This window comes from Labrus mixtus, chromosome 23 (assembly GCF_963584025.1).
Source record: "Labrus mixtus chromosome 23, fLabMix1.1, whole genome shotgun sequence".
Classification (NCBI taxonomy): Eukaryota; Metazoa; Chordata; class Actinopteri; order Labriformes; family Labridae; genus Labrus; species Labrus mixtus.
In genome coordinates this window covers 16,784,438-16,800,256 of record NC_083634.1, presented here as the reverse complement: position 1 = coordinate 16,800,256, position 15,819 = coordinate 16,784,438, and the positions used below count along the sequence as shown (strand labels likewise).

At 42.7% G+C, this 15,819-nt stretch overlaps 1 protein-coding gene across 1 annotated transcript in view; it reads right to left on the bottom strand.

Annotated features, from left to right (window-relative positions):
* Window positions 1–7,079: 7,079 nt before the first annotated feature.
* The window catches only part of arhgef40 (Rho guanine nucleotide exchange factor (GEF) 40), a 42,129-nt gene continuing 33,389 nt past the window's right edge, over window positions 7,080–15,819 (bottom strand). Inside the window, exons 24-27 of the mRNA XM_061030861.1 lie at window positions 14,783–14,893; window positions 12,266–12,375; window positions 9,992–10,035; window positions 7,080–9,845 (exon numbers count right to left, since the gene is read on the bottom strand). Coding sequence (XP_060886844.1) covers window positions 10,009–10,035; window positions 12,266–12,375; window positions 14,783–14,893 — 248 coding nt within the window. The 3' untranslated portion in view covers window positions 7,080–9,845; window positions 9,992–10,008. The remainder of the gene's footprint in view (window positions 9,846–9,991; window positions 10,036–12,265; window positions 12,376–14,782; window positions 14,894–15,819) is intronic.

Sequence of the window (15,819 nt, the reverse complement as noted above, 5' to 3'; positions counted from 1 at the left end):
GAAGAGAAGTGAAAGTCACTTTAAAAGTACGGTATCAGTGACGAAAAATAAAACATCAAAAAGGAAAGTTATGGCTTCACTGCATAATTTCTAAATACTCCTAAACCCCTTTTTTGAGTTTCTTTTGGAGCAGGTGCTCGACCCCTTAAACCCGTACACCCCTGACAACACGTTTAAGAAACAATCTCTCCCATCTGTCAGTTTTATGTTGTGGCATAAAATCCCTGATTGTTGCGGCTGCTTTTAAAAAAAAAAAAAAAGTTTTGATGTTTTTGAGGCTTTAATTTTTTTTCAATGACCTTAGATGAGCAAGTGAGTTTGCAAAAATAGTTTCAACTGTTTTAGTCTCCTGAGTACCCTTACTAAGTAGGTTGAATATAATTCTAAGGAACATGCTTAGTGGGCGGAGTTATTTAGGTTTAAAGAGCACAAAATGTTGATAAATGTCAGTAACGATGCTAAACCTGTTCTTTAAACGCACGGTATGTAAAATCTGCCGTCAGGGGGCTCTCAATCAAAACAATAACTAAAGATGATATCGAGGCAAGCGGGGAATCATGGGAGTGATTCCCCCCCTACGCCCAGGTGAAAACTAACTCCTTGTAGTCAAGACCACTCTTAACATTAAGCTCTTACTTCACATCATGTAAAGTTTAAGATTGGTTGGATTTGCGCATATAGTTGTGGTCGCAAAATCGCAATTTCCCGGAGAGACCGCTAAAAGTAAAAAAAAAATGTCTCCCAAGCGCTACGAAGCTATATCGATAGATTTTCCACCAGTTGGAGGCGGAAGGACTCAAAAAGAAAAAAAACTGATAGATGCCGAGTCTTTGCAGCTCATGTGTAATGTCGACCTGGTTGACGACCTCAACTTGTTGTTGACCCACCAGCTCATTGCGTTCTGTTTTAGCAAGCTTTGACTGTGTACTACGGCTAAGCTAGCGGTGATACATGTGTAACGTTTTCTTGGAGCTTCAGATGTTATGTTGCTGAGGATCATTTGAAGTGACCGTACCAGTTTTGGTACGGTGGTTTTGGTTTCAATAGCCTCGGGCTTTGAACAAGAAAAAAACACTGTTTGTGGACTTCCTGTGGTTGTTGCTTTTTATGCTACATACAGTATGTGACTCATCATTGTTCCCCCCCTATTGGTACTGAATCTTCATATACAGACGTACCAACACCGTGTTGAGGCAAAACTTTACTCTGACATTGGTAACTTTATCGACAGCCTATTCCAAAAACTCTGCACATATGGAGCAACATAGTGATTCCTTTGCAGTTCATCATACCGCCTAATATAGTCCAATATTAACTCTCCTTTTCACCCTGAATGTGATCTAATTCAGAATGAAAATATCTCCGTGTTAGCCTTACCTGCTAACCTGAAAAGGTAGCGTACAGTGGCGTTGTCAGACCTTGATTCTGAGAGTTTGATACAAACAGAAAATGTGGTATAGAGATCATATCTAGAAATAATAAAGCAATGTAAATACTCTTCCTTCTATGATTATTTGGGCCTGATATTGTCTTTCTAATTTGCCTGTACCCCCGACTACAACAGTAGTCGGGAGTACATTTTTAATGTTAATTTGTAAGCTAGTACCGTTGTGCTTTTTTAAGCTAATGAGTTCGCTAACTTGCTTCACCCTCTCGTCCAGATGGCCACGTCCCAATTCAGGGGTAGCCCAGCCTTTTGTAACCTGCGTAGACCGCTCAGGACAAACTGAAATGAGACCGTCTGGTCAACAGACTGCGTCACCAGCTTAACCTTTTGCTACCGTGCGCTGGTCCCGTCTCCTAGCTGCACCCGCGCAAGCTAACATAGCTAACAGCACGTCACTATTACAAAAATAATTTGAAGTTTCAAGGCCCTTTTTGTTTAGTTTTTTGAACACAAGTATTGCTAGCTGTTTGATTGAGTTGATGCAAATTACTAACATTTAAAAGTGTCTTTCCAGGACGCTTCAGAGCTCGTATGATTTAGCGCGCAAGATATGTTTGGGCTACGTATGATGCACCGTCATTGTCTGGGGAAAGCAGGCCTTATAGATTCACCACTGTGACGTTATCAGTCTTTAAATGCTCCCCTCGAAGGATACAAGTGCCTGAATTAGAGCTCTTTAAAAAAAAAAAGGCAGCAAAGCCAAATAAAAAAACGAGACTTCGCATTAGGAGGCCGCAATCCAGGGGTTACTTCATGGAAGCTCTTCTCACTTTTCATATCCAGTCTAGAGCTACGACTGGGACCAGGATACTGATTGAAGAGTTTTTGGTTGACTTGGTTACATCACAAAGATTTGTTTCCTAAAGACAAGAGTTAGTCTCATAACATACATCTGATACCAGCTGATGCAGAAGTGCACAGTCACATTTGAAGTTGCAAAAAAAGTTGTTTCTAACTCAGATATTTCCACTGGACCTTAGCCGTGGGCTTTTATCCACTCTGTCTACATCAGCATTTTAAAAAGTCTCTGGGGCTGGTTTAAAACACAGACTTTGTTTTTCTCCTCCCCCCCCCCCTCGACTTATTCTCGTATAAGTGGCTTGCGTGAGTGAGCGCACTGTTTCTGTGTGTGAGGGCAAAAAACTACAAACAACCAAAAAATGCAAAGACTCTCCAGTTTTAACGTGGGCATAGGATGCGAGTCGAGTGAGGAAGCCCACGCTCCTCTTCTACCACCTCTCAGCCTTTATCAAAGAGAGTCACAGAGGGAGATGCAGAACAGTTCGAACGCCCAAAAAACGTCTGTTTAATACACAGAAATATCCACCTTTACATTTAGCTTTTACAGGTTTTTTTCTTTTTGATGCTTTAGCCTCAATCTAAGAAGTGTTAAAGGTAACCTCGACCTTTGTGTCTTTCCTTTTCTTTTTTTCCTAACCCGACTTTACAGAGAAATATCACTTTATTGCGAGCGTGCATTGTGTGGAAGCTGAAGGCCTCGGTTTTTAACATTTAAATGCGACATGCTCTGTGCGAAGGTAAATGTTGGCTGGGAAATTCAAATGTCTTTGCTGACGCAGAACATATCTCCTGGATCAGCCATTGTAAGCCTGCCATTGTGTATCTGACTAAGTCTTTGGCATATGTGCAGTGCATGCTCGTCTCAGTGTGTGTGCGCAGTAAATCAATGTGTGTGTGTGTGTGTGTGTGTGTGAGTGTGTGTGAGTGTGAGTGTGTGTGAGCGCGTTTTGCATGTCAGCAGCAGATATATGTGTCTGAAAGTGCGTACATGTATGGATGCATTTTCTGTCTCCTGATGCGTTCCCCGCAACTGTGCGAGGTGTGTGTCGGCCTTGCGTGTGTGTGTGTGTGTTTGTCTGTGTTTGTGTGTGTGTGTGTGTGTGTGTGTGTGTGTGTGCTCACAGTACATATGTGTACGTGTTTGCGGCTGCCACAATGGCATCATCACCCGCCCCTGACGCTTTGATTGTTTTCTCCGCCGCAGCAGAAATGCACCAATTAATATTCAGAGAGTGAGTGAGACAGACGCACACACACACACACACACACACACACACACATCAGAAAAAAAAAAAAAACAACAAAAAAAAGAAACAGCCGTGAGGGAGGGAGATGGGGAGGGAGGTGTGATGGAGAGAGAGAGAGAGAGAGAGAGAGGGGGGCACAGAAAGAGAGAGAGAGAGAGAGAAAGAATTGGGGGAGATGAAATAAAAGACGAGGAAAGTGTGTGTGTGTGTGTGTGTGTGTAAGATGGAGTTAGATAAGGGGTGAGGGTGGAGGGGCGAGGGTGGAGGGGTGAGGGGTGTAGAGATGGAGGGGGATGAAATCTGATAGATGTTTGAGTAAAAACAAGGGAGGGAGAGGAAGAAAAGAGTGAGGGATGAGGCTGAGGAGGAGAGGATCAATATGTACATATTCAGTGAGATATGGTGGGAAATCAATTTGGGGGGGGGGGAGAATTGATTCGGGGGGAGTGGGAGGTGGGTAGGGGGGGTCATGGGGAAGGAGGGAGGGAAGGAGACGACGAAGGAGGAGGAGGAGGAGGAGGAGTGCAGAGGTGGAGTGATATGTGGCTACGGCTGCTGTCCTTTTTGTCGCAGTGTCAGGGTATTGATACTGTAATACACCCCCCCACACACCCCCCACCCCTTCTCACCCCCAATCCTCCACCCTCCACCCCACACAGACACACCACCACCCTCTCCATCACAATGCTGCCGTGACAACGGCTGTCGCGGCGACGCCTACTGGCACAATGCAGCCACAATACAGAGGGCACTGAAGCATCACACACTCAGAAAGAGAGAGAGAGAGAGAGAGAGAGAGAGAGAGAGCGAGCAGGCCAAAGAGAGAGAGAGATTAAGAGAGAAGGAGGGAGCAAAGATGGATGGATGGAAATGGGGGGGGGGGAAAGGGGGATGGAGTTGGAGGAGAAAGAAGGAGAAGACGTGGATTGATGGAGAGACAGGAGAGAGTGAGGGGAGAGGAAGGAGAGATATGGCGGGATAATATTACATGTGTAAATGCCGGAGGGTGTGTGCCCATAGAAACATGTTTAATGGGCTTTAGTGATTGCGGGGAAGGTTGTGTGAGGTGTGTTTTTTATGGCAAAGTGATGTACGCACTGCACGTGCATTCAACACGGTGTTTATTGTGTAGTTGTGTGACTCCATGTTGGATGTATTGATTTATATACCTTCCTGTGTCTAGACAGTGTGTGTGTGTGTGTGTGTGTGTGTGTGTGTGTGTGTGTGTGTGTGTGTGTGTGTGTGAATATGGATTTATGAACAAGTGTGCATGAACGGGGTGTTATTAAAGTGGACTTTTTAGATATTATTCAGATATTTTGCATAATTAGTGTCGGTTTTGAAAAAAGCTTTTTGGAATTTTTTGATTTTCTCGGCTGTCGATATCTCGCTTTACCAGTCATTTATCTACTGTGAAAACCTCGTATCTCCAACATGTCTGCCCCCTTTCTTCAGGGTTTTAAGGATGCATTTCTATGCTTGTCTTACAGATATTTCATTTTTTGAATATATCAAAGAACTTTTAGAATTCCCCCCCCCCCCAAAAAAACAAACTTTGTATTTTGCAGTAAAATTTGGAGATACAAGGTTTCCTTTAGACAGCACCGATGCCCTTTCACAATAATATGCAAAAAAAAAAAAAAAAGCCTAAAACCTAGAATTTTGAGCTTTTGTCCAGAGGTCATTGCTGCGGAAGATTGCTTTAAATCAACGTTTTCAAACTTGAATTCTAAGTAGATAAAATGGATCATAAAGAAACACTTCAACTTTCACATCATGTGATAAACTCGTAGATACCTGGTTGTCTCGTTATCGTGATGGTGTGCTCTTACTCGCCAACATTTGAAACGCTGACAATGTATTTCTGTATTTGCACGTCATTATAGAATTGAGGAGATTCCCGGAGAGTTTTGGTCATTCAAAAGAAGATAGTTTCCAATATTGGGCGCCAATGAGTTCGGTTTTTGTGACGAGGTGTAGACATCATTTGATTTTAAATTGAAGTTTAAAAACTGTTGTAAGGTGACAACCCTGTTCCTAAGTCTCTAAATCATTAGTGTAAATCTGTTGATCAAAGCACTACATATATATAATAAATGTATATGATAACCTTCAGGTCATGAGGTCATTGATTGGGATACGTAGTTTTATTTTGAAGGCGATTCTATATTCAGTATGATGATGTTTTATATTTTAGACTGTAGGTAGCTTAAAACATAAAAAATGAGTTCAGCTGATTCCATTGGGATAAAATGAACTCAAATAATGTTGTAAATCTTAAATGAGGTTTGTTGAAGAGGTCATCGGAGTGGCAGATAGTTTCCTCGGTGCTCTAAATAAAAGACGTCAAACTTGTTTTCTAAGCTGTTTAAAAAAAAAAGAAGTGATGTATAAAGAATCACATACACACACACACACACACACACACACTTCCTGCTTTGACCTCCCTTCACCAAAATGTCTGCGGCGGCATTTTACTGTATCTCCCCCCCAACACGCTCTCTCATTTACAAAAGAAACGCTTGGCTGGCTGCCTATAAGTCAGTTTATCCGCGTGAGATGACCAACGTCCCTCTTTTTTTTCTGTCTTTTTTTTTTTTTTTCCTCCCTTCTCACTATCTCATACAGTGTGTGTGTGTGTGTGTATGATCTATAGTTCCCTGCCTCCTCCTCCTCCCTCTCTCCCTCCCTCCATCCCTTCTCCCCTCCCTCACCCTAACCCTTCTTAATATGATGTAAAAAGCTAATCGCATGCAAATGTCTGTTGTCCCGGTAACCGGGCCTGAAAAATCCCTTTGATGTTTCCCCCGACTCATTCTCTTCACGTTCTCTTTGTTCGCCACAGTCTCGCTGCTTTGTCAACATCCCCCCTTTTACCCCGCTCGCTCTCTCTCCTTCATCCATTCTGCAGCTCACTCGGCCCTCTCTCAGCTCTCTCCATTATGAAAAAAAAAAAAAAAAGTTCTAACTCTACTTTGTGTCTCCCTCTTTCTATAAGCCCCCCTCTCTATTCTTCCTCTCCTTTTTTTTTCCGTCTTCTCTCCCCCTCGTGCTCCTGCTCTCCCCCTTGACTGTGCCTCTCTGTCTGTCTGCCCCTTCGCCCTCGCTCATTTCCCATCATTCCCACCTACTGTCTCCTGTCCTTCTCCTCTGTCGCTCCCTTTCTCTCTCTCCCTCAGTTCTGCCCCTTCCTGTCCTCCCCTCCCTCCCCTCCCACCTCCTCTTTGCCCGGCCTTTATCTCTCATTCCTCTCTCTCTCTCTCTCTCTCTCTCTCTCTCTCTCCATGTCCCTCACATGCACAGATGGACACACTCTCTCTCTCTCTCTCAAACTGCCCTCCCCTGCTTTAGAGAATTTGATCCCTGGAACTATTTGATATGGCGCTGCACTGTAGTTATCTAATCGTTCTGCTCTTTGTGAGGCCTGGTGGAAGCAGCAAGCACAGCTGGTCCTCAGATGAGAAACCCCCCCCCCCACTCATTAGAGCCCGTTTAAGATCGAGGGGTTAGAGGTCTCATTTTGAGGTTTTGACCTGCTGCAAAGGTTCAAACACAACTTTTAACCCCCACACGGAGAGGTCTGCCACTTTGCCATCCAGTTTTAATTCAACACAGAGAATATAAAACAGTAAAAAAAAAAAAAAGTACAATATCAAGTAAGCTTAACATGCATTTCAAACATTCCTTCAAAATAAAATGTAAACATCAGGCAGATGTGTCATAGCAAAAAAAAAAAGCAGGATAAGTTTCTTTACATGATACTGCCTCGTTGTGGCACACAAAAACCGAGGGATTTCTGCATATGACAATCCATACTGCGGGTGCGGATGAAAGATGGCGTTCATTACATCGCTTCCAATATAACCCAATGTACCAGACAGCTAAAGGCTATGAAGTGTGCGAGGCTCCTCCGAAGCCAACAAATTACATATTGATTCAGAGACGGCTCAATAGCCATTTGCAATTTTCTGAATTTGGATGCAGATATGAAACGTGCTGAATCTGATCACGGTCGACAAAAGTGTCGCTGCTGCCGTCTGCAGACCCGGGCTTCACCTCCCGCTGCTGCTGCTGCCCGCCTCTCGCCACCCGATGGTTTCATTTTGTACCTTAAGCGTGATATTGTTTGATAGGTGTACACGTGCTACCCAATCAAACGCCTGTGAGGGGATGATTACAGGCTTTACTGACTATGCTTACTGTTATAAACAATGAACTACATCAGTGTATGTAATACTGAAACCTTTCTCTGAACAAGCAGCATACAGGTAGAACATGTGTTTTACATCATGTCGTTCTATTGTGCGGAAGTGTTGGAGGTGGCAGATATCTGTTATCAAAAGGTAGGCTAATACATTTTCAAAAACTGTCATTCATGTAAATGTTGGTTAAGTTATAATGTCTTGCCAAACGAGGTACCACAATGGTGACAATCCTTCGGTCCACTGATTAAAGCTCCGGCTTTTAAAGAATTATTTGGTATTACAATGAAGGTATTTGTGGCGACATTCCCGGGAAAGTGGTGAGGAGTGAGAAATTCCTTTTCCATCAACCAGTAGTGTATGGTTAAGAAAAGTGGGTCTGAAGCCTGATATTATTTTTTCAGTCTCTGCTGCCACTGGGAGTCAATTGTTACTCTTAATAAAAAAAAAAAAAAAAAAAAACCTGCAGTTACTACAAATCACCACAGGGGCCGCCAAAGGGACCAAAACAATGACCTTTAAAATGGTGTCTTTCAATTAAAGCTATGCTTATCCAATTTGCTGCCAAAAAGTTAAATAATTAAATTGGCACCACTCTAATGTCAAAGATCCGTTTTGGAAATAGCGCAACCAGTTTGTTAGCCTAGCTCAGCATGAAGCCTGGAGGCAGCGGGAAACAGACTCAGCCTAGCTCTGTGACGAGGTCGGATTAAAGATATATATCGATTTAAAAAAATAAAAAAAATAAAAAAGTCAGCTAAATTTCCAATATTTCTGAAACATTTAAGGCAGTAAAAAAATATTGCTAACACTTTTTGGAACTGTAGCCGTAGACTCAAGAGTCTGACGTTTGGGGGAAACCTTGTCCTAGAGGTGATTTTGAGGTACGGCTTTCAGAATAGAATCAAAATGGTTCATGACTTGTAGCCGAAAGCACGCAAAAAGTTAAAGTGGAATATAGCAGAGATCCACCTTTCTCCATTTGATGGAGCGAGATTTAGCAACAACAACAACAACAACAAGGCTTCTTTGTACGCTCATCAACATTGCACAGACACCCATTGTATACCTTTGGCATATAACGAATGGCACCTTATATTAAAAGATATGAAATGAAATTCATTATGAGTGCCCTTTCAGTACACTTCGAACACTTTAAAGCAGTAAAAAAAAAGCTCATATAGCTGACATAAGTTATACTTCAAAGAAGACTTAATACATTTGGCCCTTGAATAATTACCACTGTTGATACATTTCAGCTTAAACAAACTCTGTAAAATGATATGAAACTGTAAAACCTCTCCGTTCATCATCAAGGCCTCGATAACTGTACGAGTCCAGATGTGGATGCAGTCACTGTACCAGGCTGTAAAAACAGCCTCAGCGAGCGTGTGAATAGTGCTCCACTGTCTTATAACAATAAGACGGACTGCATGCGTATAGAGGGACACAATGTGTGCGTCTCATTTCCATAGATGCAATCACACCTGACCTATGCCGTGTGTTTTTTCTGCACACGGAGCACTACAGTACTGCATTCAGCGTTTCAGAAATCACAAAAGTACACAAGACATTCCTAATCTGCCATCCTACGGTGGATTTACGCCCCCCGTTATATGTATCACTTCCTGTCTTATTATCAGATGTTGGAGCATGTGATGTGTACAGTCAGCCAGCCAGCCAGTCAGTGGTTCAGACCGAGTGGTTTTGGCCTAGTGGGGGAGCCGCGGGGCAGACAATGGCCGCTCTGTGTGGCTGAAGTGCCTTTGGTGTCAATGACTCTGCCAGCAACTGAGACTGGCAGATCCAAAATGGCGGAAGCGCACAGCAGAGCCCCCGCTGGTGCTTGTCATGGTCTGAACAGGGCAGTTTTGATCCTTTTTTGGAGGCAGCCTTTTCTCTTTGGAACTGGAAGGGGGGGATGCAGTGCAGCGCTGCTCCGGCTAATCTGCTGGCATTTTATTTGTTTTAGGGAGGTGAAGGGAGAGCGAGTATGTGGGGGAAGTTCAAACAGAGTCAGAGGGTCTCTCTCTCTCTCTCTCTTCTTTTTTTTTGGTCTTCTTGCTCCTCTGAAAGTCCAGTATGGCTCGGCCAGAAGGTGGAATCGAGATGTTTTTCAAATCTTCAGAATAGTCCAGGATCCAGTTTCTAGTTGTGAAAAAAAAAAAAGTTAAATGAAAAAGCTTATTTTGAGCAATCTTCAAGTCACATGTTTAATTTTCTCAAGTGGAGAGAGAGAGAGAGAGAGCGATAAAACGAGTGGAAGGTGTAAAAAAAACAGTAGAGGGACTCACTTTTATTGAGATGATAGTTACACAGCCGTAGACGGGGACTGACTCTGAGGGAGGAAGGGAAAAAAAAAAAAAAAAAACACAAACAAGAAACAGTCATTTTTTTTAAACGTGCCAAAGCGTGCGTGTCCGTGGGCACGAGCGTCAATCCTCCCTCTGTTGTGGAATATGTGCGTATCGCTGTCTGTGTGTTTGCCCTATCTGTTTATGCTGCGTGTGTCCGTCTGTCTGTCAATCTGTTCCCAGCACAGTCTGTTTGCCAATCTGTCATATTCTGTTTGCTGGATAAGGAGATTGAGAGAACGTGTGTGTGTGTGTGTGTGTGTGTGTTTACACAGCACATTCATTTGAACCTGAGAGATGGCAGGCAGGTATTCATGTTTCCATACAGCAGAGAAGATGCATTGTCTTCTCCTAACTAACCGTATGCTGTTTGGAGGATCTCAGAAATACAAAGGTTACCTGAATATGGAGATATGAACATCAGGGTCATTGCTGTTTCGACAAATGAACGGCAAACAGAGCTAACGATGTAAATACTATTTGCTACGTTTGCATTTTGATGCCTCCATGAAAGGTTTATTTTTGGGGCCTTTTTTTTTGTTTTTATTAAAGAGACAGGACAGTGGATAGAGTCAGAAATGTGAGAGAGAGAGAGAGAGAGAGAGAGTGGGGAATGACATACAGGAAGGGAGCCACAGGTGGGACTTGAACCCCGGGCCGCCCGCTTTTAAAGGACTGTAACTGCCATACATGGGGCTCAACCTAACCGCTAGGCCATCTGTGTCCCCCATCTTGTTTGTTTGGTTTCTGTCTGGTTTCAGAAGTCGGGCGACTCTACGTTACTTTGTTTAAACATTAAAAACAGAGTTAACGCCCCGAGGATGTATGGAACAGCTTGACTTTAAAACGTTAGTTGAAATCCAATTTTTTTTTCCCCAAACAGAATTTATTTTTTCAGTTTTTGGGACTGGAAATCTAACGATGTATTGAAAACATCTAACGGGAATACAAATACCCATAAACCAAAAAAAAAAGCAGCGTTGATAGGCCTACATTAAACAGGTTTGAATCCTACCACTTAATACTCACATTCAAGTGGACATTTCTGCTAAATGTGTACATACCCCCCCCCCCCAGGCGTTACTTAGATATTGTGTGGTCAAGAATGGGAGGAAGATAGCAGCTAAAAAAGTGTTTCTAAGGCATGATGTCATCACCTTATCATTTCATCATTTAAGACCTTTAGGAAACTGTGTCATAACTTTTTCCAATAACTTAAACTCTTAAAGGTCACATATTCTCCCCCTCATGAACGAGTTTAAATAAGTCTCAGAGCTCCCTGAAACATGTGTGTGAAGTTTCTTGTTCTAAATCCACTCTGATCCTGTATTTGATCATGTCTATAAACCCCTCTATTTCAGCCCTGCTCAGAACAGGCTGTTTCTGTGTCTGTACCTTTAAATATGCAAATGAGCTGTGTCTGACCACGCCCCCGCTCTGGAAGGGGATATGGCTCAGGCTTTCTTGCACCATGCCCTATTTTTTTACGGTGAGAAGGCAGACTCTCAAACAAACACCTAGCTGTGGGAGTGTCACCCACCTGGGGGAGGGGTTACTGCCCTTTGTGATGTCATGAAGGGAAAATCTCCAAAACAGCCTGTTTGAGCACACATTTTCTGAAAAGTGGAGCAGGCAAAAGACGGAGAGGATGGACTTTTCTCATGATTGAGCATTTGTAGACAGACTAGGGACACATATTAGCGTTAGGAAACTATGGTAGGAACCTTGACCTTTTACTGTTGACCACTGAAATGGAACATGTTTTTTTCTCGAGTCAGATTGGATGTTTTTGCCAATTTTCAAGGTATTCCTTTAAAGGCTTTTTTGGCGATATTGAGCTGAAAATGTTGACATGAGTGACAACCAGTGCACAGATTGAAAGAATGCTATGCTAATTAACCGTCTCAAGGTTTATCTTTCAACATATTTGGCATTGCAAACTCCCCCCCCGATAGTTCTTGGACCATAAGAAAGTCTTCTTAAGAGTTCCTGAAAAGTATTCCTGAAAAGGCTTCTGCCATTGGAAAAAAAAACAAAAAAACGTCCCAGTGGGAAAGAAAACAAAAAAGCCCTGATGTTAATCATCCCTTCACATTCCTCACATTTTCAAAGTCTATATTTAAACATGGTCAAGTTTGGGGGTCTATTCTGCAAAACACAAATGCTTTAGGAGGTCACTGGATGATGTGTGCTGTTAACTCTCCCCCCCCCCACCTGTGAGTAACTTGTTGAACCAGAGCTTCTCCGGGGGTCCCTCCCAGACGCCGGGGATCCCCCCTCCTTCTGACTGCCGACGGAGGAGGAGTCTGAGCAGCTACTGTGGACTGAGAGAGAGAGAGAGAGAGAGAGAGAGGGGGGGGGGGGTTAACAGCTACCATGAAAACAGTAAATCTAACAGGTTTTATATAAATATTTGGTCTTTCTTTTTGCAGCAGGTAGTGGAGTTAACATAATGAAAACCATCCTGCAACATGCACGGACTGTTGTCCATCTCCATTATCCTCACATGTCTGCACTTTGAGAATGTACAAACCACATTATCATAATATTATCTCCGAGTAACCAACAGGAGAACTGGGGGGAAAAGGAGAGACAAAGAAAGAGAGAGGAGTCAGAGAGAGAATGCTCTTCTCTCTCTCTCTCTCTCTCTCATCCTGTTCAATGAATTTCTAACACTGTGCTCTGTCCCGGAGGACAATTCATGCATTGAAATCGAGAGCGGCTGCGCTCAATGAGACACCTGGTGAGCAGTGCGTGCATTACACCCTGCTATGAATGGGAAATGACTTTGGCTGGAGGGCAGCAGCGGCCTTTAGAGACTGGATTGGTGGGTCTGGAATCTGAGGTTTATATTTACGACTGTGTGTTTTTGATGTGATTTGATTTTTTTTACGTTTTAACTCCATGGACAGGCCTCATTTCTTAAAGGGATACACCCCCCTTTACACATTTTTGTACACCACATATTTTTTTTTTTTTTTATGAGTAATCTCCGGGTGTTGTTTATGCCTTACACGGTTTCTATCCGAGTTTGTAATTCCCTCGTTTTGTCGTTTAAGTTGTGACTAACACTCAGTGAATTCCGTGGGGAGCTATTGTGAACCTGTTGCTGATTAGAAGAGTAGGAGGAGAGGGCTCTTATGTTGCTGACAGCATTAATAGTAAGAGCAATTATATTCTTTTTTTTACAAAGACTTGAATGGATTTGGCATAAAATTTGCAGATTGGCTGTCTTGGATATTTCACAAGTATTAGGAATGAGTGTGGTCACAACTATTAATACAATGTTATCATAGTATGTGTGTAGATTCTCAGTCACCCAGGTCATCGTAAATTCAAAGCTTGATCTCAAGGAAACTGGACTGGTTGAAGATCTTGAAGGACGTTTCACGTCTACGAGAACTGAAGGATCTTCAACCAGTTTCCAGGATCAGGAAATGATCATACTCTAAATATAACCATGGACTGTTGAGGGAGAAGATGATGATTGGGGACTATCATTTTGAAGCCTCAAATCTGGCAACTTGGTACAAAACATCTTGTTGGGTGTGAGCCAGTCGACCCCTGCTGGCCATTTGGAAAAATGTCGGTTAAATTACCTTTTCACCTGTTTTTTCTTTTGTTTTGTTTTTCAGGACAGTAGACTATGTCCTCTTTTATAAATTCAGTCTATGCACTCCACAGTTTCCCTCAACTTTGTGGAACGTTTTGGCGTCTTTAAGCCTGTCGTTTTTGTTTTTACATCACTTAACTTTACTGTTTTAGGGCCTCCATTACAAGTCTTGTTAGCTCCATGAATAGTATCCACTAGGGATGTTTCTAGGTGGCTAATTTCCTAGTTGGTGTAACATAAATTTGAATTCAGACTAACCAGCTGCATAAAGGACAGAACACATTCAGAAAACAGTCTAAATTGAACACTATAGGGGTGATAACACTAAAACTGTAAAGACATAAAACAGTAGTAATTATGAGTCAATGTAAAATCCTTGAATCACAGAAAGCTGCAGATGTTCTCTTTAAAAAGTCCACCAGCATTTCAGGGTTGAATATTTCCTTTCATATCCTCCGTGTGTGGTTACAGTACAGGATGACAAAGCTCCGGTTTAACAGAGACTGAAGCCTGTCATGGGATTTGATCATAGCGGCGCTGAAAACGTGTTTCCATAATGGAGCTTACATATTCTCTGCAAATTTCTCAGTGTGAGACAAATATCAAAAATTCATAGAGTAGCCTGGGGGCATGAGATTGAAAAAAAAAAACACACAAAAAAAAAAAGAACATGTAGTGTGTTATTGCCTTGTCACATGGGGAGATTCACATAGGACCCGTTTTTGTTTCCTGTCTGTAATCTCAGGAACACATCGCTTCAGCTCAGGAAGCCAAAAAGTGAACAATCCAGTAATCTAATCAGGTAAATTTGAACCTCGTGATTTCCTGGAGCTGCTTTTTTTTTAACTGATGACAGTTTGGACTTCCTGTGTTTGTAAGGTGAGATAAGGAAGCGAAAAAAAAGATCTGTGCCAAAGTCTCATCTTATGACAATTTCTTTTTTTTTATTTTCTTTTTTTACCTTTTCTCATTGAAACACATTAATAATTCAAAGCTTTTACACAAGTGCTCGTGTGCCTGTTCCATTTCCAGAGAGCACAGTGGTTCTTCATACAGTAGGTACCTGTTTTAACCATCACATATTGGGGGTACGGCTGTTTTTGTCCCTCTGAGCTCACCTCTGTCATTCAGGCTGTAGATGGAGTCCAGCTCTGAGCCTGGACTTCCTGTCGCGTCCAGCAGCAGCTTACTGGAAACGGCCATGCACAGCGACTCCTTCAGACACAACTCTGGAAGAAGAAAGAGGAGAAACACATTTTTAAAATATGTTTTATGCAGAAATCACATAATTCTTTTACGGCTGCTTTGGCTAGGCATGTTGTAGCTCTGCTAATGCTCTGCTACCTGGATGTAAACCAGCACAGTCGACAGAGAGCCTGAAGCGGTTTTGCAGTAGTTTGATCCAGGAAATTAAGCTAAAATTGTATGTAGGCTGTGTCAGGGTAAACTGGCATATCGACCGCAGCAGTTATTCACCACATTCAGGCGTTAACCTGCGAGGAGGATCGAAGGCTGGTGATGCTAACATTGCTAACATTAGCCACTCTGCAAAAGCTATTTGATGGGATCACATACAACTATTTCATTTCTCAACAGGACACTAGAAAACAAAACAGGCGGCTGTGGCTCAGTTGGTAGAGTTCGTTGTCTTCTAACCGGAAGGTTGGGGGTTCGATCCCCGACTCCTGCAGCTACATGTCTGATGTGTCCTTGGGCAAGACACTATTTGCTTCGTTGGCGGCGCATTATCTTTTGGGGAAACTCTTTATCGTCCCCGAGGGGCAATTTGGTTTGCAACCGAGGTCCATACAGTCAATACAGCCATAAAAAACAGCACCATGACATAAATACATACATATAAAACATAACTACCATGGATATCACCATGATGGACGTGAGTGAGATAAGGGACAAAAGACCAACAGTCCATAGTAAAAGTGTACAGGCAACAATACCTATCGCTTATTTAAAAACCCAACAGCTGATGGATCAAACGACCTCAGGTATATATTTGATTTCAACCTCCTTACATAAGTGAACCGCCGCCCTGTCGGCAGAAGTCTAGACTCTGCATACAGGGGGGTGCTGAGGGTCTTCCAAGACGGCCTTTGCCTTTCGAGTGGCTCTTACATGAAAAAAACATGGCCGAGATCAT